At 44.8% G+C, this 19,705-nt stretch overlaps 1 protein-coding gene across 1 annotated transcript in view; it reads left to right on the top strand.

The window, feature by feature from the left end:
* Positions 1-19,705, top strand: part of CAPZA2 (capping actin protein of muscle Z-line subunit alpha 2) — a 98,449-nt gene that overhangs the window by 68,425 nt on the left and 10,319 nt on the right. The window contains exons 8-10 of the mRNA XM_030216337.1: positions 2,723-2,801; positions 3,550-3,621; positions 16,382-16,444. Of these exons, the coding sequence (XP_030072197.1) occupies positions 2,723-2,801; positions 3,550-3,621; positions 16,382-16,444 (214 nt within the window). The remainder of the gene's footprint in view (positions 1-2,722; positions 2,802-3,549; positions 3,622-16,381; positions 16,445-19,705) is intronic.

Genomic DNA, 19,705 nt, shown 5'->3' with positions numbered 1-19,705 from the left:
AGAACTGGGGCTAACACTGATCTCTGTGGGATACCATAGTGCAGGAATGCTGAACTGAAAATCACAAGACTGTGTAGGAAGGAAGAGAACCAACTGAGAATGTGGCCACCAAAGCAGAGTTCTGTAAAACGGGTTAGCAGTTGTTGATCTTACTAGATCAAATGCAGCAGAAAGATCCAGCGAAAGTAAAATACCCACTGTCCCAGAACCTGCAGTGCACCTAATCTAATTGACCAATGTGGCTAGGGCTGTATCAGAACTATGAGTGTGCCTGCAAGTCAGACTGATGAGGCTGTAAATATTTACTCAGTAAATTTAGAGTTGAGAAAAGACTTTTTCTGTGAGTTTGGACAGAAATGAGAAGTTAGATACTGGCCAATAAGTTAGATAATACTGAATCGTAAATACCTATGGTTTTTTTTTGTTTTTATTGGTGGGTGTTTTTTCAGAACAGGGCAGATAGCCTGCTGCTAGTATTTTAGGTACAAATCCAGTAAGTAAACTTCTATTAATCATAGAAAGTACAAACAGAGCCTCAAAATGGGTTCTTTAATCCATTTGGAAGAAACCAAATGGGCTGAGTAGAAGGCACTTTTTTCATTTCCAGTAAAGTGGCAGACACTAATTTTAAAGGTGGGTTGAGACTTCAACCTGTTAACCAGATTGAGGGGAAAAATAGACATGAGGGGCAAACAAGTATAGGTAGTTCCAAACTCAGCTCTCACGACGAGGCTAATGTTCAGTGTTCCTAGTGAAACTTTTATTCTTGTACAACTTCAGTTTTACTAATAAAGTAATTAGCCTGCTTGTCATTAGTCAGCCTTTCTGAAGAGTAAGATGTTATACTTGATATAGGGGTATGTCAAGTTGGCAACCATAGAAAATGTCCTTGAATGTTCTGTTACTGGTTTTTAATAAGTTAGAAATATATTCCTTTTTTAACCTGATTTTACATGCCCTTGTTTGTTAATATTCTGCAGTGAAAATTACATAGATTTATTCCCTCTCTGCTCTTGTAGCCTGTCTTTTCAAAAGCCAGAGACCACTATGGTACCATAGACGGCAGCACTTCTGAATACAGGAGCGGGTCTATAGGAGGGCTGTGTCCTCTAAAGCAGTGCTCACAGTGGAATTCATATTTGACTTGCCAAAAGCACTGTGTCAAAATTTAGAGGGAAAATCAAGATGGTAGAAGCTAATATTTCAAGGCATACATTCACCAAACCTTGCATGCAATAAGTAATTTACTCTGATAGCTTAAGAAGGGATATCCAAATCAAAAGTGACTGGGAAAATGGTCAGGCTATAACATAGTAATATAAGTGACAGCAGATAAAGACTTGAATGATACATCCAGTCTGCCCAACAGTCTCATTCATTTTCAGTTCAAGATTAAATTCAAAAATAATCGTAAAGCAGTAAATTTGAATCAGAAAAAAGTATGACCTTATCTAATGATAAAACTTGATCCAATATATGTCCAGCCATATGTGTATGGAAAATAATATTGTGAAGTTCCAGGGTTTCCAAGAAATCAGAATTCTTGTCACAAGATCTCTGGGCATATTCTGTGTGACTGTTAAAGTCTCCTGGGATTTAGAAATTGTATCTCTGGTACTGCACTTGTTACAGCAAATTAACAAAGCATCCTAAGTAGCAGCTCTCAGGGCAGGTAGAGAACATAATGAGAAGATAAACAACTGGATAATAGTCAATACAGACAGTAGAACTTCAGGATGTCTTGATTTAGCAACTGTTAAGCTGAATAAATGGAAAAGTGTTCAAATAAATTAAAGCAAGTTTGCCACCAGTGTTTACCAGCCTATTAAAAGGTAAATGAGAGAGCCTGGGAGCAGACAGACAAATCAGCCTTGTCCCTTTCTTTTAGCCAGGTCCCTAAGGCATAATGCCAAGGCAATGCTGTACAATAAGATCGTGAGCTAGTACAGTGCTAGTGCGCAGAGATCTAGGATTGCATGTTCAACCTTAAAGTGAGATCAGTAGATGGGTTCAAGGTCAGCAGAGAGCCAAGTGCAACTATAGAAGAGAAAGAATGGACAAAATGTCAGGGACTGAGTTAAATTTACTATGATCCATTAACACAAGAACCCAACATAATGGAGACATTTGCAGGGGAAAAAGAGCAGAAAAGCCCAGGATAGAATAAATAATCAGGGCATCTGTGGTCAACTGGACGCAGCTGACAAAACCGGGCAGAAAGAAGTAAATTGGTTCTGTCTGAAATGAAGGGTGTAGATTAAACTTAGCAGTGGAAAAAAAATTATTTTCAAGCTCTAAGCTGCCTGATCATATTTTGAATGTGCAGTCTTGTATATTCATCTATATTGCCATTGACAGGAAAATTTACAAAATAGTAACATAGTAAAGAACAGAATATCAAAGGAAGCCAGTATTTCCAGTTTTTTCAGACAGTCCCACCTCAAAGAAGATACAAAACTAGTGCTCTGTGGCTTACCAGTTACTTTCTTGTTGAGAAAAGGCAATTGTCCTGTTGGCTTCAGCTCCAGTATGAGTGTTTCATAGATGTACTATCTTGTATAGGAGGGGGACGTGAGACTGGGTTGTGTGTAACATCAGAATGAAGATGAATGATGTGAGCAAGAATAGTAAAATCTAGGATTTGCTAAATTAGAACAAAATAGGATGTCTTTATTTTGAAATGACTTCTTGCCTTGCTTATTATTCCATCCTTTTGTTTTAGGAATGGCCGTTGGCGATCAGAATGGAAGCTTACAATCACCCCTTCAACCACTCAGGTGTTTGGCATCTTGAAAATTCAAGTGCGTATTTGTAATTTTTTTTCCTTGATATCTACTGAGAAGACTTGTTACTTAGATTTTTGGAATGTAAAGCTTTTAAAGGGAAGGGGATGGGTTTGATATACCACCTCTTCTGTGGTTATAGTCAGTGGCTTACGTATGTACGTAGGTACTTATTTTGTATGTGGGACAATGGAGGGATAAGTGACTTGCCCAGAGCCACTAGGGGCTACAGTGGGAATCATACCTGATTCCCCTGGTTCTCAGGCCACCGCACTAACCATTAGGCTACTCCTCTACTCACAAGATGATCACTAACTGATAGCCATAATTTTCTGCCTCAGAAGTAACTTAAGTTATTTCAGTTGAAGGTACCCTAGATCCTTTTTAAATGAAGAGTGTTATAAAATGCAAGGTTTTAATCACTGAAGAGAACTAATATAGCTAATTCATGCAATAAACACAGCTTCCTAAGTGGAGATACTTTTACATACATGTAGTAGTGACTTCTCAGTAGATTTGGGGTGGAAAAGAAATATCTTTTGGTTTAGCAATAAGATGTGAAGCATGCAAAATTCAAGAATTCTTTGGATGGGTCTTAAAGATGGGTAGAGGTATCAATGAAGTTTTCTCCTGATTCATTTGCGCTCATGTGCTTAGTTCATTTTTCCTTATGTTAACATAAGTACTGCTTATACTTTCATAGAGATGCTCCTGCAGAATTTATACTATAAACAGTGAAAAATATTTCACATATTTTGTTGTATAGGTCCATTATTATGAAGATGGTAACGTTCAGCTAGTGAGCCATAAAGATGTGCAAGAATCTCTAACAGTGTCTGTAAGTAGTGTTTTGTGGTTTTGATTGTATTTCTGTAGCCGATAATATAACTTGCTTCTACCAAATTTGAGTGCTATGTAAACAGATATCAAAAATTTAAAATTGCCACGCAGCTGCGTTTGATGGTTCTGCTACGTTTCCTCCTATGCAGGTGTATTGATGCACATAGTGAGCTGTCACCATCGATAACGTCAAATACTGCCTCTTACATAGGATATCAAAATCCATTCTGAAAAATCCAGGGAGTCTACTGTATATTGATTAGGTGTCTTCCAGCTGAACACAGTTCAGTCTGCCTGAGGCAGATAAAACAAATGTGAATTAACTTTTCTTTTTTTGTAGTTTAGTAAACAGAAATGGGGGAAAAAAAAAGATACTTTGACTATTTTTACTAGATTTCAAAGGCCGAACTACCTTCCTCACGTCAGATTATGACGGGACAGGTTTTTTTTATAGACACCAGTTCCACTGACTATTCTGCAGAAAGACCAGATTGCCCATTGTCTGCCCAGTTTTCCACTTATTAGCTAAGCATGTAGCACTTATACAGAATATGTGATAGTAATATAGTTTTAGTTCCTTTGCACCCACATGCATAGCATCTCTTTGAATTTTCTTATAGTAATTTGGGTGAAACAACTTAAAACATTATACCTCATATGTTTTTTTGGTAGTAATAGTTATAAGCAGGGCCGGTCTTAGGCAGGAGCGACTGGTGGTCGCACAGGGCCCCACATCTCTGGCACGTCTGTCCTCCTTTCTTGGAACACCTCCCTGCTCCATCCGTACCTTAATGTGCATCTGCATATCAGTAGAAAGCATCAGGCAGCGGTAGCGATTTTCATATCCCATCAGCTGCCGAGCCCAGAGCCTCCTTGCTGCTGTCCTGCCCCCTTTTGATGTCACTTCCTGCTTCCGCATGGGTGGGATGCAGCAGTGAGGAAGCTCTGGGCTCAGCAGCTGATGAGATATGAAAATTTCTGCCGCTCTCTACTGAAACATGGTGGATGCACATCAAGGTACAGGGTGAGGTGGGGTTCCGAGAGCTCTAAACCTCCTTTTAAAGCTAACTTGTTCAGTGGTGGTATAGATATCTCTTTCTCTGTATTGAACCATGGTGTTGCAATGCACTGGTGTGTTGTAGGGCTGAAAGGAGGCTGCTTTCTATCCTTTGTATCGGTACCATGTTAGGGGCAGTGCTGTCAACACAATGAGCTGGCTAGACCCAGCTTCAGTCTGGCAGTGGGAACAGCCAATGGCATGCTGAAGTCTTCAGTTGGAAAGAGAAATCAAACATGGGGAGTTTGGAGTTCATGCACATTGCACGTCTGACATATTTCTTCCAAGGAGGTTAGATTGAGAATGGGGCTGAAGCCAGCCGGAGATTGCCACCATTTTGGCTCACCAAAACAATAGCAAGCACTATTGAAAACAGTACATAAGTAGTGCCATACTGGGAAGGACCAAAGGTCCATCTAGCCCAGCATCCTGTCACCGACAGTGGCCAATCCAGGTCAAGGGCACCTGGCACGCTCCCCAAACGTAAAAACATTCCAGACAAGTTATACCTAAAAATGCGGAATTTTTCCAAGTCCATTTAATAGCGGTCTATGGACTTGTCCTTTAGGAATCTATCTAACCCCTTTTTAAACTCCGTCAAGCTAACTGCCTAGGCGTGGTCCATCTGTAAAATGTCCAAAGCTGTTCCAGTTGGATAGACAGTACCTTAAAAGGTGGAGGATACAAGATTTCTTCTTTTTTTTTTACTTATTTGACAACTTTTTAATTTATTTGAAAGCTTCCCATATGTAGATATAAATATCATGAAATAAAAATTGAATATCATTAAAACAGCTTAAAAAATTATTGTGGCTGGTAAACAGCAGTTCTCCGAGGACAAGCAGGCTGCTTGTTCTCACTGATGGGTGACGTCCACGGCAGCCCCTCCAATCGGAATCTTCACTAGCAAAAGCCTTTGCTAGCCCTCGCGCGCCGATGCGCACCGTGCATGCGCGGCCGTCTTCCCGCCCGAAACCGTCTCGTGCCGGCCAGTCTTCTTTTGTCCGCGCTCGGTACGGTCGTGTTTCGCCGTTCGTGCCCCGGAAAGTTGACCTCGCGCGTCGTTTTCGACTCGTTTCTTTTCAGAAAGTTTAAAAAAAAAAAAAAAAGTGTTCGGAAGAGCCTGTTTGGTCTTTTTTCCTTCCCGTATTTCGAGCTTTTCGCCCCGGTAAGTTTTCTTTCGTCGTCGGGGTAGGCCTCAGTTAGGCCTCGGTCGAAATTTTCTTCTCCCTATTTTTGTGGTGCCAATTTTCGTCATTTTGAGTTTTGATCTCGCCGGCGTGATTTTTCCGCCCATGACATCGAAGCCTTCCAGCGGTTTCAAGAAGTGCACCCAGTGCGCCCGGGTAATCTCGCTCACTGACAGGCACGTGTCGTGTCTTCAGTGTCTGGGGGCTGGGCACCGCCCTCAGGCCTGTAGTCTGTGTTCCCTTTTACAAAAGCCGACTCAGGTAGCGAGGTTAGCCCAGTGGAACATTTTGTTCTCGGGCTCTTCGTCGGCATCGGCACCGGGGGTACCGAGTGCATCGACGTCTTCAGCGTCCAGACCTTCATCCTCGGCTGCCAGTGCATCGAGGCATCGGCCCTCTGCATCGGCGCTGAGACATCGGACGACTGTATCGATGTCGGTGGTACCGGGACCTCGTCTGCTGATGTCGTCGGACGGTGGTGCATCGTCTGGAGTGCAGGTGAGGGCTGTCCATTCCCCTGCTGGTGGCGGTGAGCCTTCGGGTGGGTCTCCCCCTACCCTGAGGGCTCCTGCGGTACAGCCCCCCCGAGACCGACCTTCTTCGGCCTCGGCCTCGGCCCCGAGGAAGAGACGGCTGGATTCTACGTCCTCCTCGTCGGTGCCAGGAAGCTCCGGTGACATGCTTCGCAAGAAGTCGAAGAAGCATCGTCACCGGTCCCCTTCCCGTGTCGGCACCGAGAGCTCTGGGTCGCCGAGGGAGTCGGCACCCAGCAGGCATCGGCACCGAGAGGACCGCTCACCCTCTGTCCAAGAGGTGTCGATGCGCTCCACTCTGGACAGCCTGGAACAGCCTCCACGCCCGGAACAGACTCTGACATCGACGCCTGCATCGACCTCCATGCCTTTTTCTGCAGCCGCTCTGAACGAGAGCCTCCGGGCCGTTCTCCCAGAGATCCTGGGAGAGCTGTTGCGCCCTACCCCTCCGGTACCGGGGGTGCTTGCGCCACCGGTACCGTCGAGCGTGGCGCCGGCTGGTCCATCGCCCGGGGTGAGGTCTCCGGCGTCGGTGCCGCGTGCGGTACCGACTGCGGACGCCTCCCAGGAAGGCTCCCCGACTACGTCGGCGGAGGGAGCTTCGCCGGTGCGGGCGAGGGAGTCTACCTCTCGACGCCCCCACCGTGGCCGTGGTTCCAAGGAGTCGAGCCGGGCACGGTTGCAGACACAGGTTCGCGAACTTGTGTCTGACACCGAGGGTGAGGCCTCGTGGGAAGACGAAGGAGACATCAGATATTTCTCTGACGAGGAGTCTGAGGGTCTGCCTTCTGATCCCACTCCCTCTCCTGAAAGACAGCTTTCTCCTCCTGAGAGTCTGTCTTTTGCTTCCTTTGTCCGGGAGATGTCTACGGCCATCCCCTTCCCGGTGGTTGTGGAGGACGAGCCCAGGGCTGAAATGTTTGAGCTCCTGGACTATCCTTCTCCACCTAAGGAAGCGTCCACAGTACCCATGCATCATGTCCTAAAAAAGACATTGCTGGCGAACTGGACCAAGCCTTTAACTAACCCCCACATTCCCAAGAAGATCGAGTCCCAGTACCGGATCCATGGGGACCCAGAGCTGATGCGCACTCAGTTGCCTCACGACTCTGGAGTTGTGGATTTGGCCCTAAAGAAGGCCAAGAGTTCTAGGGAGCATGCTTCGGCGCCCCCGGGCAAGGACTCTAGAACCTTGGACTCCTTTGGGAGGAAGGCCTACCATTCTTCTATGCTCGTGGCCAAAATTCAGTCTTACCAGCTCTACACGAGCATACACATGCGGAACAATGTGCGGCAGTTGGCAGGCTTGGTGGATGCGCTCCCCCCTGAGCAAGCCAAGCCATTTCAGGAGGTGGTCAGGCAGCTGAAGGCGTGCAGAAAATTCCTGGCCAGAGGGGTGTATGACACCTTTGATGTTGCGTCCAGGGCCGCTGCTCAAGGTGTGGTGATGCGCAGACTCTCATGGCTGCGTGCCTCCGACCTGGAGAATAGAATCCAGCAGCGGATTGCGGACTCGCCTTGCCGTGCGGATAACATTTTTGGAGAAAAAGTCGAGCAGGTGGTAGAGCAGCTCCACCAGCGGGACACCGCATTCGACAAGTTCTCCCGCCGGCAGCCTTCAGCCTCTACCTCTACAGGTAGAAGATTTTTCGGGGGAAGGAAGACTGTTCCCTACTCTTCTGGCAAGCGTAGGTACAATCCTCCTTCTCGACAGCCTGCGGCCCAGGCTAAGCCCCAGTGCGCTCGCTCTCGTCAGCAGCGTGCGCCTCAGCAAGGCCCCTCGGCTCCCCAGCAAAAGCAAGGGACGAGCTTTTGACTGGCTACAGCAGAGCATAGCCGACATCCAAGTGTCAGTGCCCGGCTACCTGCCAGTCGGAGGGAGGTTGAAAGCTTTTCACCAAAGGTGGCCTCTCATAACCTCCGATCAGTGGGTTTTCCAAATAGTCCGGCAAGGATACACCCTCAATTTGGCCTCAAAACCTCCAAATTGTCCACCGGGAGCTCAGTCTTACAGCTTCCAGCACAAGCAGGTACTTGCAGAGGAACTCTCCGCCCTTCCCAGCGCCAATGCGGTCGAGCCCGTGCCATCCGGGCAAGAAGGGCTGGGATTCTATTCCAGGTACTTCCTTGTGGAAAAGAAAACAGGGGGGATGCGTCCCATCCTAGACCTAAGGGCCCTGAACAAGTATCTGGTCAAAGAGAAGTTCAGGATGCTTTCCCTGGGCACCCTTCTTCCCATGATTCAGGAAAACGATTGGCTATGCTCTCTGTACTTGAAGGATGCCTACACACACATCCCGATACTGCCAGCTCACAGGCAGTATCTGCGATTTCAGCTGGGCACACGTCACTTCCAGTACTGTGTGCTACCCTTTGGGCTTGCCTCTGCGCCCAGAGTGTTCACAAAGTGCTTGGCTGTAGTAGCAGCGGCACTTCGCAGGCTGGGGGTGCACGTGTTCCCATATCTCGACAATTGGCTGGTGAAGAACACATCCGAGGCAGGAGCCCTGCAGTCCATGCAGATGACTATTCGCCTTCTGGAGCTACTGGGGTTTGTGATAAATTATCCAAAGTCCCATCTTCTCCCAGTGCAGAAACTCGAATTCATAGGAGCTCTGCTGGATTCTCGGACGGCTCGCGCCTATCTCCCAGAGGCGAGAGCTAACAACTTGTTGTCCCTCGTCTCGCGGGTGCGAGCGTCACAGCAGATCACAGCTCGGCAGATGTTGAGATTGCTGGGCCACATGGCCTCCACAGTCCATGTGACTCCCATGGCCCGCCTTCACATGAGATCTGCTCAATGGACCCTAGCTTCCCAGTGGTTTCAGGCTGCTGGGGATCTAGAAGACGTGATCCACCTGTCCACGAGTTTTCTCAAATCCCTGTATTGGTGGACGATTTGGTCCAATTTGACTCTGGGACGTCCTTTCCAAATTCCTCAGCCACAAAAAGTGCTGACCACGGATGCGTCTCTCCTGGGATGGGGAGCTCATGTCGATGGGCTTCACACCCAAGGAAGCTGGTCCCTCCAGGAACGCGATCTGCAGATCAATCTTCTGGAGTTGCGAGCGATCTGGAACGCTCTGAAGGCTTTCAGAGATCGGCTGTCCCACCAAATTATCCAAATTCAGACAGACAACCAGGTTGCCATGTACTACGTCAACAAGCAGGGGGGCACCGGATCTCGCCCCCTGTGTCAGGAAGCCATCAGCATGTGGCTCTGGGCTCGCCGTCACGGCATGGTGCTCCAAGCCACATATCTGGCAGGCGTAAACAGTCTGGCCGACAGGTTGAGCAGGATTATGCAACCTCACGAGTGGTCGCTCAATTCCCGTGTAGTGCGACAGATCTTCCAGGTGTGGGGCACCCCCTTGGTAGATCTCTTCGCATCTCGAGCCAACCACAAAGTCCCTCAGTTCTGTTCCAGGCTTCAGGCCCACGGCAGACTGGCATCAGATGCCTTCCTCCTGGATTGGGGGGAGGGTCTGCTGTATGCTTATCCTCCCATACCTCTGGTGGGGAAGACTTTGTTGAAACTCAGGCAAGACCGAGGCACCATGATTCTGATTGCTCCTTTTTGACCGCGTCAGATCTGGTTCCCTCTTCTTCTGGAGTTGTCCTCCGAAGAACCGTGGAGATTGGAGTGTTTTCCGACCCTCATCACGCAGGACGAAGGGGCGCGTCTGCATCCCAACCTCCGGTCCCTGGCTCTCACGGCCTGGATGTTGAGAGCGTAGACTCTTTGGGTCTGTCAGAGGGTGTCTCCCGCATCTTGCTTGCTTCCAGGAAAGATTCCACTAAGAGGAGTTACTTCTTTCTGTGGAGGAGGTTTGCCGTCTGGTGTGACAGCAAGGCCCTAGATCCTCGCTCTTGTCCTACACAGACCCTGCTTGAGTACCTTCTGCACTTGTCTGAGTCTGGTCTCAAGACCAACTCGGTAAGGGTTCACCTTAGTGCGATTAGTGCATACCATTACCGTGTGGAAGGTAAGCCGATCTCAGGACAGCCTTTAGTTGTTCGCTTCATGAGAGGTTTGCTTTTGTCAAAGCCCCCTGTCAAGCCTCCGACAGTGTCATGGGATCTCAATGTCGTTCTCACCCAGCTGATGAAACCTCCTTTTGAGTCACTGAATTCCTGCCATCTGAAGTACTTGACCTGGAAGGTCATTTTCTTGGTGGCAGTTACTTCAGCTCGTAGAGTCAGTGAGCTTCAGGCCCTGGTAGCCCAGGCCCCTTACACCAAATTTCATCATAACAGAGTAGTCCTCCGCACTCACCCTAGGTTCTTGCCAAAAGTTGTGTCAGAGTTCCATCTGAACCAGTCAATTATCTTGCCAACATTCTTTCCCCGTCCTCATTCCTGCCCTGCTGAACGTCAGCTGCACACATTGGACTGCAAGAGAGCATTGGCCTTCTATCTGGAGCGGACACAGCCCAACAGACAGTCCGCCCAATTGTTTGTTTCTTTTGATCCCAACAGGAGGGGAGTGGCTGTAGGAAAACGCACCATATCCAATTGGCTAGCAGATTGCATTTCCTTCACTTACGCCCAGGCTAGGCTGGCTCTTGAGGGTCATGTCACAGCTCATAATGTTCGAGCCATGGCAGCGTCGGGAGCCCACTTGAAGTCAGCCACTATTGAAGAGATTTGCAAAGCTGCGACGTGGTCATCTGTCCACACATTCACATCTCATTACTGCCTGCAGCAGGATACCTGACGCGACAGTCGGTTCGGGCAGTCAGTGCTTCAGAATCTGTTCGGGGTTTAGAATCCAACTCCACCCCCCTAGGCCCATGTTTGTTCTGTTCCAGGCTGCACTCTGTTAGTTGGTAAATTTTTTAGGTCAATCTCAGTTATGTCCTCGCCGTTGCGAGGCCCAATTGACCATGGTTGTTGTTTTGAGTGAGCCTGGGGGCTAGGGATACCCCATCAGTGAGAACAAGCAGCCTGCTTGTCCTCGGAGAAAGCGAATGCTACATATCTGTAGAAGGTATTCTCCGAGGACAGCAGGCTGATTGTTCTCACAAACCCGCCCGCCTCCCCTTTGGAGTTGTGTCTTCCCTAGTCTTTGTCTTGCTACATATGAGACTGGCCGGCACGAGCCGGTTTCGGGCGGGAAGACGGCAGCGCATGCGCATCGGCGCGCGAGGGCTAGCAAAGGCTTTTGCTAGTGAAGATTCCGATTGGAGGGGCTGCCGTGGACGTCACCCATCAGTGAGAACAATCAGCCTGCTGTCCTCAGAGAATACCTTCTACAGGTATGTAGCATTCGCTTTATAAACTCTGTATTTTGTTTTTGTTTTCATGCGGATCTTTTTTGTTTAAACATAACTAAATGGGCTATAAGTCCCTAATGCAGTCCATTGGTTTTCTTATATTTTGTTCTTATGATTGATTTATACTGTGCCAAAACTGAAAACTCTTACCTTTATTTGGTTGATAATAAAAGGAGCTCATTGTGAACATTAAGCGCCCTAAAAGGTGGTTTTGTGGTTGTACATGAGGAATTGTGATATTGAATAAATGTTTTTGTTCCTAGTTGTGCATCCAAAGGTTATATAATAAGAAAGCCAGTTAAACTTATTAGTGGAACATAACAACAGAGGCATGGTATGGTCACATTTGCAATATGGTAATACTAGAACCTAGCTAAGGAATAGCTAAGGAACAAGTCTAGTTGCGCTTTAGAAATGATTAGTAGTAGTAGTATTTTGAGTTAGTTTTCACTGGACAAAACTTGCTTTCATTGTGCCATCACCATCCAGCAGGATAGGCAGTGTCTTAAAAGGTGGAAGATAAAGGACTTTTTTTTTTTTTTTTTACATTTATATCACACATTATCCCAAGCAACCTTGGGTTCAATGTGGATTACATTTGAAAATGCAGTGAAAATAATAGAATTCAGTTATATCATGGGAGCAAGTAGATGGATATGTCTAAAACATTTAACAAAGTTAAGATTAGCATATATACCCAACTGGGCACTTAAAAGTCTGTCCTTTTTAAAGATGCCGTGTGTTCAGAAATCATATCCGTAATTATAAACAGTTATTCAAATATCACATGCATGCACCAGAATAGGCATCCCATACACACATTGCAAAAGTAAACAGAGTACGTCCAAACTTTAAATTTTTATTTTCTCATTTCCATCTTCCTAAATTCTAGACAGCAGATGTACAGATCAGCAGGACCCAAAGCAGTCCAAAACAAGTAAAGCCAAACACAGTTTGGACCTAATAGTTCAACCATCCTTAGGATTCACCTTTGGGTTTAAAAAGCAAAACCATGTGCATTGTAAGGACTGAATAAATGAATTAAAACAAAGTTTAAAGCAAATGCCCTTAATATGTAATACTTGGTAGGAATAATGAAACAGTGATGGAATATTCACATAGCAAGCAGCCTGAGCCAACAGATTTTCCACTGAACATACAGTGGTGGAAATAAGTATTTGATCCCTTGCTGATTTTGTAAGTTTGCCCACTGACAAAGACATGAGCAGCCCATAATTGAAGGGTAGGTTATTGGTAACAGTGAGAGATAGCACATCACAAATTAAATCCGGAAAATCACATTGTGGAAAGTATATGAATTTATTTGCATTCTGCAGAGGGAAATAAGTATTTGATCCCCCACCAACCAGTAAGAGATCTGGCCCCTACAGACCAGGTAGATGCTCCAAATCAACTCGTTACCTGCATGACAGACAGCTGTCGGCAATGGTCACCTGTATGAAAGACACCTGTCCACAGACTCAGTGAATCAGTCAGACTCTAACCTCTACAAAATGGCCAAGAGCAAGGAGCTGTCTAAGGATGTCAGGGACAAGATCATACACCTGCACAAGGCTGGAATGGGCTACAAAACCATCAGTAAGACGCTGGGCGAGAAGGAGACAACTGTTGGTGCCATAGTAAGAAAATGGAAGAAGTACAAAATGACTGTCAATCGACAAAGATCTGGGGCTCCACGCAAAATCTCACCTCGTGGGGTATCCTTGATCATGAGGAAGGTTAGAAATCAGCCTACAACTACAAGGGGGGAACTTGTCAATGATCTCAAGGCAGCTGGGACCACTGTCACCACGAAAACCATTGGTAACACATTACGACATAACGGATTGCAATCCTGCAGTGCCCGCAAGGTCCCCCTGCTCCGGAAGGCACATGTGACGGCCCGTCTGAAGTTTGCCAGTGAACACCTGGATGATGCCGAGAGTGATTGGGAGAAGGTGCTGTGGTCAGATGAGACAAAAATTGAGCTCTTTGGCATGAACTCAACTCGCCGTGTTTGGAGGAAGAGAAATGCTGCCTATGACCCAAAGAACACCGTCCCCACTGTCAAGCATGGAGGTGGAAATGTTATGTTTTGGGGGTGTTTCTCTGCTAAGGGCACAGGACTACTTCACCGCATCAATGGGAGAATGGATGGGGCCATGTACCGTACAATTCTGAGTGACAACCTCCTTCCCTCCGCCAGGGCCTTAAAAATGGGTCGTGGCTGGGTCTTCCAGCATGACAATGACCCAAAACATACAGCCAAGGCAACAAAGGAGTGGCTCAGGAAGAAGCACATTAGGGTCATGGAGTGGCCTAGCCAGTCACCAGACCTTAATCCCATTGAAAACTTATGGAGGGAGCTGAAGCTGCGAGTTGCCAAGCGACAGCCCAGAACTCTTAATGATTTAGAGATGATCTGCAAAGAGGAGTGGACCAAAATTCCTCCTGACATGTGTGCAAACCTCATCATCAACTACAGAAGACGTCTGACCGCTGTGCTTGCCAACAAGGGTTTTGCCACCAAGTATTAGGTCTTGTTCATATACTTTCCACAATGTGATTTTCCGGATTTAATTTGTGATGTGCTATCTCTCACTGTTACCAATAACCTACCCTTCAATTATGGGCTGCTCATGTCTTTGTCAGTGGGCAAACTTACAAAATCAGCAAGGGATCAAATACTTATTTCCACCACTGTAGTTAACTTTGTATGAACTTGTGGCTAATAGTGTGCTGAACTGGGCATTGTTGGCACATTTAGACTGACTTGACAGAACTTCTTCATGAAGGAAGCCTTTCCCTCATTACTCAATACCTCTCTGTGAAATAGTAGTGGTAAAAAAAAGGCAAGTTGCGTTTTTATAGTAAACCACTGCAATCCACAAAACAAAAGGAGCAAGTTCCCACATGCCATCTTTTTCTTTTGATGTAGGTACAGGAAAAAAATGCTGATAGGTTTCAACATAATTAATGTTTTTTTTTTAAATTGCACTTATAAATAGTAAGTCGGATTGTTAAGCACCTGATTCTCATAACACGTCTGTTTTGGTGGCCCTTTACTAGGTGAAAACATCTCTGCACGAATACAGGAAATCCCTGTAACCAGCCCCTCCAAATGACACACTGATTTTAAATTTAGAGCTAATTACTACTCTAACCGTTGAAACCAATGTTTCCTCTGTGTACATCTGTATGCTACTCAAGCCGGCATGTTTAAAAATATAAGTGTGATAAAATAAAAATACTACCAACAATTAACAACATGGATAGAGCAGCTCATAGATTTGCTTGCTTTGTTTTAGGTGAATGGGAATGATGGCAGTGCGGAGGGAAAGGCAGATCAGCCTAGTTGGCTTCAGCTTTTTGACATCATCCTGTCTCCTGTTATCTAATCTCCTTGGTTTCTTCTCTCCTCCCCCCCCCCCCCCCCCCATGCAACTTAGTTACTAAGGGGGGGGGATGGGTCATTGGACCTGTAGTGCATGCACAGGCGCCAAGAGTCCACACTTTTCCCTTTGTCAACTTGGTGGTGGTGGCAGCAGCAAGGTAGGAGGAGAGGTTGGAGCAGGGAGAGGAAAAGGAAGAGAGAGAGGAAGCTGCAGTCTACTAGGGGAGAGAGGGGAAGGTGCTGGGCTACAGAGTATGGAGATGGTAGGCTGTGGGGTGTTGGTGGGGGGGGGGGGGGGTAGGAGAGTGTGTAGAGATCGATGTAGGAACAGAATGGAAGAAGACTAAGAGAGCTGAGAAATGTCAAATGAACAGACACTGGAAATATTTGAGGCAGAAAAGTAGAAGAGAGACTGGGACTAATACAATTAGGAAAATATAATGCCTAAACAAAAAATAGTTTAAGTGAAATATGGAAATGTGAATTGTTGGGTTCTTTTGTGTTTTGTTTTGTTTTTAAGTATAAGAGAGAAACGGATTAATTTCTCTAGTTTTATAGTAACTGTTGAGTTTGTCTTTTGGGGTTCCCGGTTCAATTTTTGGCCTCATGTTTCTATTTCTAATTTGTGGCTGCTGCTTCTTTGGTGAGAACGTGTGTGGGTGTAACCAAGGTGCAGTTTCTGTTGGCATATAGTTTCTGTGTAGAGGTCTGTAGCAAATTCCGCTTGTTTTGTTTTCCTAATATTAGGTCAATTTGGTTTTCTGGGGCCCAGTGTAATATTTGTAGTTCTTTGCTATTTGAATCATAGGAATTGGTGCTACTGTATCATGGCAGATTTGCTACATGTATGCTGTGTGGGAATGTTTTTTTTAGGTTTTGCATTGTTTCTCAATGTGCATGGTAATAGATTAGTGTTACTCAGATGACATGAGAATCAAAATATTTTTTTTGTATGGGCAGTTATGAAGAAATATTTAGTTCTACTCATAAGAACTGCTATACTGTGTCAGGCCAAAGGTCTTTGAGGGTCGTGTGTGTGTCACACATGCAAACATTGTCTATCAGGTGTGTCCCAAGGGGAGAAGGGAGAGAAGATTGAGAAGCACTGCTCTATAAAGAGATGTATCCACACCCACCCAGTTGGCAGAAGTCAGGTGCTGGTCATTTCATGTTAAATTCTCAGGTGGGTCACAGGTTGCCATGATATTTGTTATAAGAACTCTGCGATTATAGGCTTGTTAGCTACTGAACTTAGCAAACAGGTCTTGTGCTTCAAGAATGCAAATTGTAACATTCTTTCTTTTTCAGAATGAAGTTCAGACGGCGAAAGAATTTATAAAAATTGTAGAGGCTTCAGAAAATGAGTACCAGGTATTTATTTTTGCATTACTGTGTGTAAAAATGTCCGTATATTGACCCATTAGATTTTGTTACTCCTTAAGAGTGTGAGCTTATAAAGCAGTGAATGGGCTCGTGGAATTTTTTTCAGCCACTGTGTGTGTGTCTGGGGAAGAGGGACGGGGTAGTTTTAAATGGAGTGAAACCCAAACATTCTTTTGATTTGAAAATAGTTTTAAAAATAAAGGACAATGTGAAAATACATCCAGCTAATTGCTGTTGGTGGATTTTACATTTTAACTATAGTGTGTCATTTGCCCATTTCAGCAGATACTGATGTGCTTTACTGCTACTACAGAGTTGTACTCATAGCAACAAACAGCACTCTTAAATAGTTCCATCAGTAGGTCACCATACGTAGCAGCCATCAAGAAAGCTGTACGCTTCAGTTACTAGGTTTCACAGTAGAGTTTACAAAAGAAAATCCAAATACACATCAGAATTACTAAGAGCAAACCAGCAGTTGGGGTTGAGGGGGCTTTGTGGAATTACTTCCAATCCCTGCATGCATGTGTTTGTGCTTAGGAGAAGCATTTTGAAAGGAGCAATCCCCTAAGAACTATATTTCAATATATTAGTTTGCTCTGCAGAAGCTAGAGTGGCTTCTCCCATAGAAATATATTGATACATTTTTATTTGAATTGAGGACTCCAGAGAAATAGTATGTCCCATTTTCAAATTATTTTCCCCAGTTATTCCCCCATGCAAAATTTGGTACTTACATAAAATTTGTTTACTATATGGAGTTGGAAAGAATACAGTTTTAATCTTAAATCTATATCACATTTGGTGTGTAAGAACATAAGCATTGCCATACTGGGACAGATTGAAGGTCCATCAAGCCCAGTATTCTGTTTCCAACAGTGGCCAATCCAGGTCACAGGTACCTGGCAAGATCCCAGAACATCAAAACAGATTTTATACTGCTTATCCTAGAATATGCAGTGGATTTTCCCAAGTCTATCTTAATAATAACATATGAACTTCTCTTTTAGGAATTTATCCAAACCTTTTTTTTTAACCCTGCTAACCTAATTGCTTTTACCATATTTTCTGACAACGAATTCCAGAGTTTTAATTACTCATTGATTGAAGAAATATTTTCTCAGATTCGTTTTAAGTTTACTACTTAGTAGCTTCTTTGTATGCCCCTTAGCCCTAGTATTTTTGGAAAGAGTAAACAAGCGATTCACATCTACCTGTTCTGCTCCACTCTGTATTCTATAAACCTCTATCATATCTCCCCTCAGCTGTCTCTTCTCCAAGCTGAAGAGCCCTAGCCACTTTAGCCTTTCCTTATAGAGAAGTTGCCACCTTTATCATTATCGTCACCCTTCTCTGTACCTTTTCTAATTTCATAATATCTTTTTTTGAGATGCGGTGACCAGAACTGCACACAGTATTCGAGGTGGTCGCACCATGGAGCGACATAGTCATAGCATCCTCCATTTTGTTTTTCCATTCCTTTCCTAACATTCTATTTGCTTTCTTTGCTGCTGCACATTTATTTATTTGTTACATTTGTATCCCATATTTTCCCACCTATTTGTAGGCTCAGTGTGGCTTACATATTACCAAAGAGGCCTTTGCAGGCTCCGGTGTGAACAAATACAGGGTGGTGGTGTGATAAGATCAAGTTCATGTAGCACGGCCACATTAGGGAATCGAAGAACGGAAGAGTTGTGTTATGTCCATTACGTGCTTTAGTTTGGTTGTGTTGCAGAGATTAGGCACTTAAGTTGGATCGGTAGGGTATGCCTTTTTAAACAGGTTGGTTTTTAGTGATTTCCGGAAGTTTAGGTGGTCGTATTTAGATGGTTATATTTAGACCGCTCTCCATCTTTTGACTTTTTTGGACTCCTGTGTCTGTCTATCCTGCTCCCTCTCGTGGGGCTCCTCTCTGCATCTATCTTTAGACTTGTATGAACTGGAGTGGCCGTTGCAATCACGTGATTGGCTACGACTTGGGCTGCTGTATCTGTCTTTCCTTCACTCCTCTTTGAGCAGAGGATTTCAATGCATCATCAGTGATGACACCTAGATCCTTTTCCTGGGCTGTAACAATGTGAAACTTTGCATCACGTAACTGTGGGTTTGGGTTCCTCTTTCCCATACGCATCACTGTGCACTTGCTCACATTGTCATCTGCCATTTGGCTGGCCAGTCTCGTATGGACAACTTGCAATTTTTCACAATCCTTTTGCAATTTAACAACTTTTAATAACTTTGTATCATCAGCAAATTTAATTACCTCACTAGTTATTCCCATCTCTAGATCATTTATAAATGTTAAAAAGCTACGGTCCCAGCACAGATCCCTTGGTAACCCCACTATCTACCCTTCTCCATTCAGAATACTGACCATACTCTGTTTTCTATCTTTTAACCAGTTTTTAATCCACAATAGGACATTGCCTTCTATCTCATGACTTTCTAATTTCCTCAGGAGTCTTTCATGAGGTATTTTGTCAAATGCCTTTTGAAAATCCAGATACACAATATTGACTGGCTCACCTTATCCACATACTTATTCACCCCTTCAAAGAAATGTAGATTGGGGAGGCAAGATTCCCCTTGGCTTTGTCTTATTAATCCATGCTTATGCTCTGTAATTTTGTTCTTTATAATGGTCTCTACCATTTTGTCCAGCACTGACATCAGGCTCACCGGTCTATAATTTCCCAGATCACTTCTGGAACCCTTTTTAAAAATTGGTGTTACATTGACCACTCTCCAGTCTTCTGGTACAATGCTTGATTTTAAAGATAAATTACACGTTACTAATAGTAGCTCTGCAAGTTCATTTTTCAATTCTATCAGTACTCTGGGATGTATACCATCTGTCCAGGTGATTTGCTACTCTTCAATTTGTCAAATTGCTCCATTACATCTTCCTTGTTTACAGAGATTTGTTTTAGTTTCTCTGACTCATCAGCATTGAATAACATTTCTGGCACCGGTATCTCTCCCACATCCTCTTCAGTGAAGATCAAAGCAAAGATTTCATTTAACTCTCCACTGTGACCTTGTCTTCCCTTATTGCCCATTTTATCTCTGTCATCTAGCAGTCCAACTGATTCTTTTGCCGGCTTCTTGCTTCTAATATACCTAAAAATGTTATTCTGTGTTTTTGCCTTCAACGCAATCTTCTTTTCAAAGGCTCTCTTTGCCTTCCTTATCAGTGCTTTGCCATTTGACTTGCCTTTCCGTATGCTATTTCCTATTACTTTCAGT

Source organism: Microcaecilia unicolor, chromosome 10 (assembly GCF_901765095.1).
Source record: "Microcaecilia unicolor chromosome 10, aMicUni1.1, whole genome shotgun sequence".
NCBI classification, from domain to species: domain Eukaryota; kingdom Metazoa; phylum Chordata; class Amphibia; order Gymnophiona; family Siphonopidae; genus Microcaecilia; species Microcaecilia unicolor.
The sequence above is the reverse complement of the archived record's forward strand: the minus strand, read 5'-3'. Positions and strand labels throughout refer to the sequence as shown.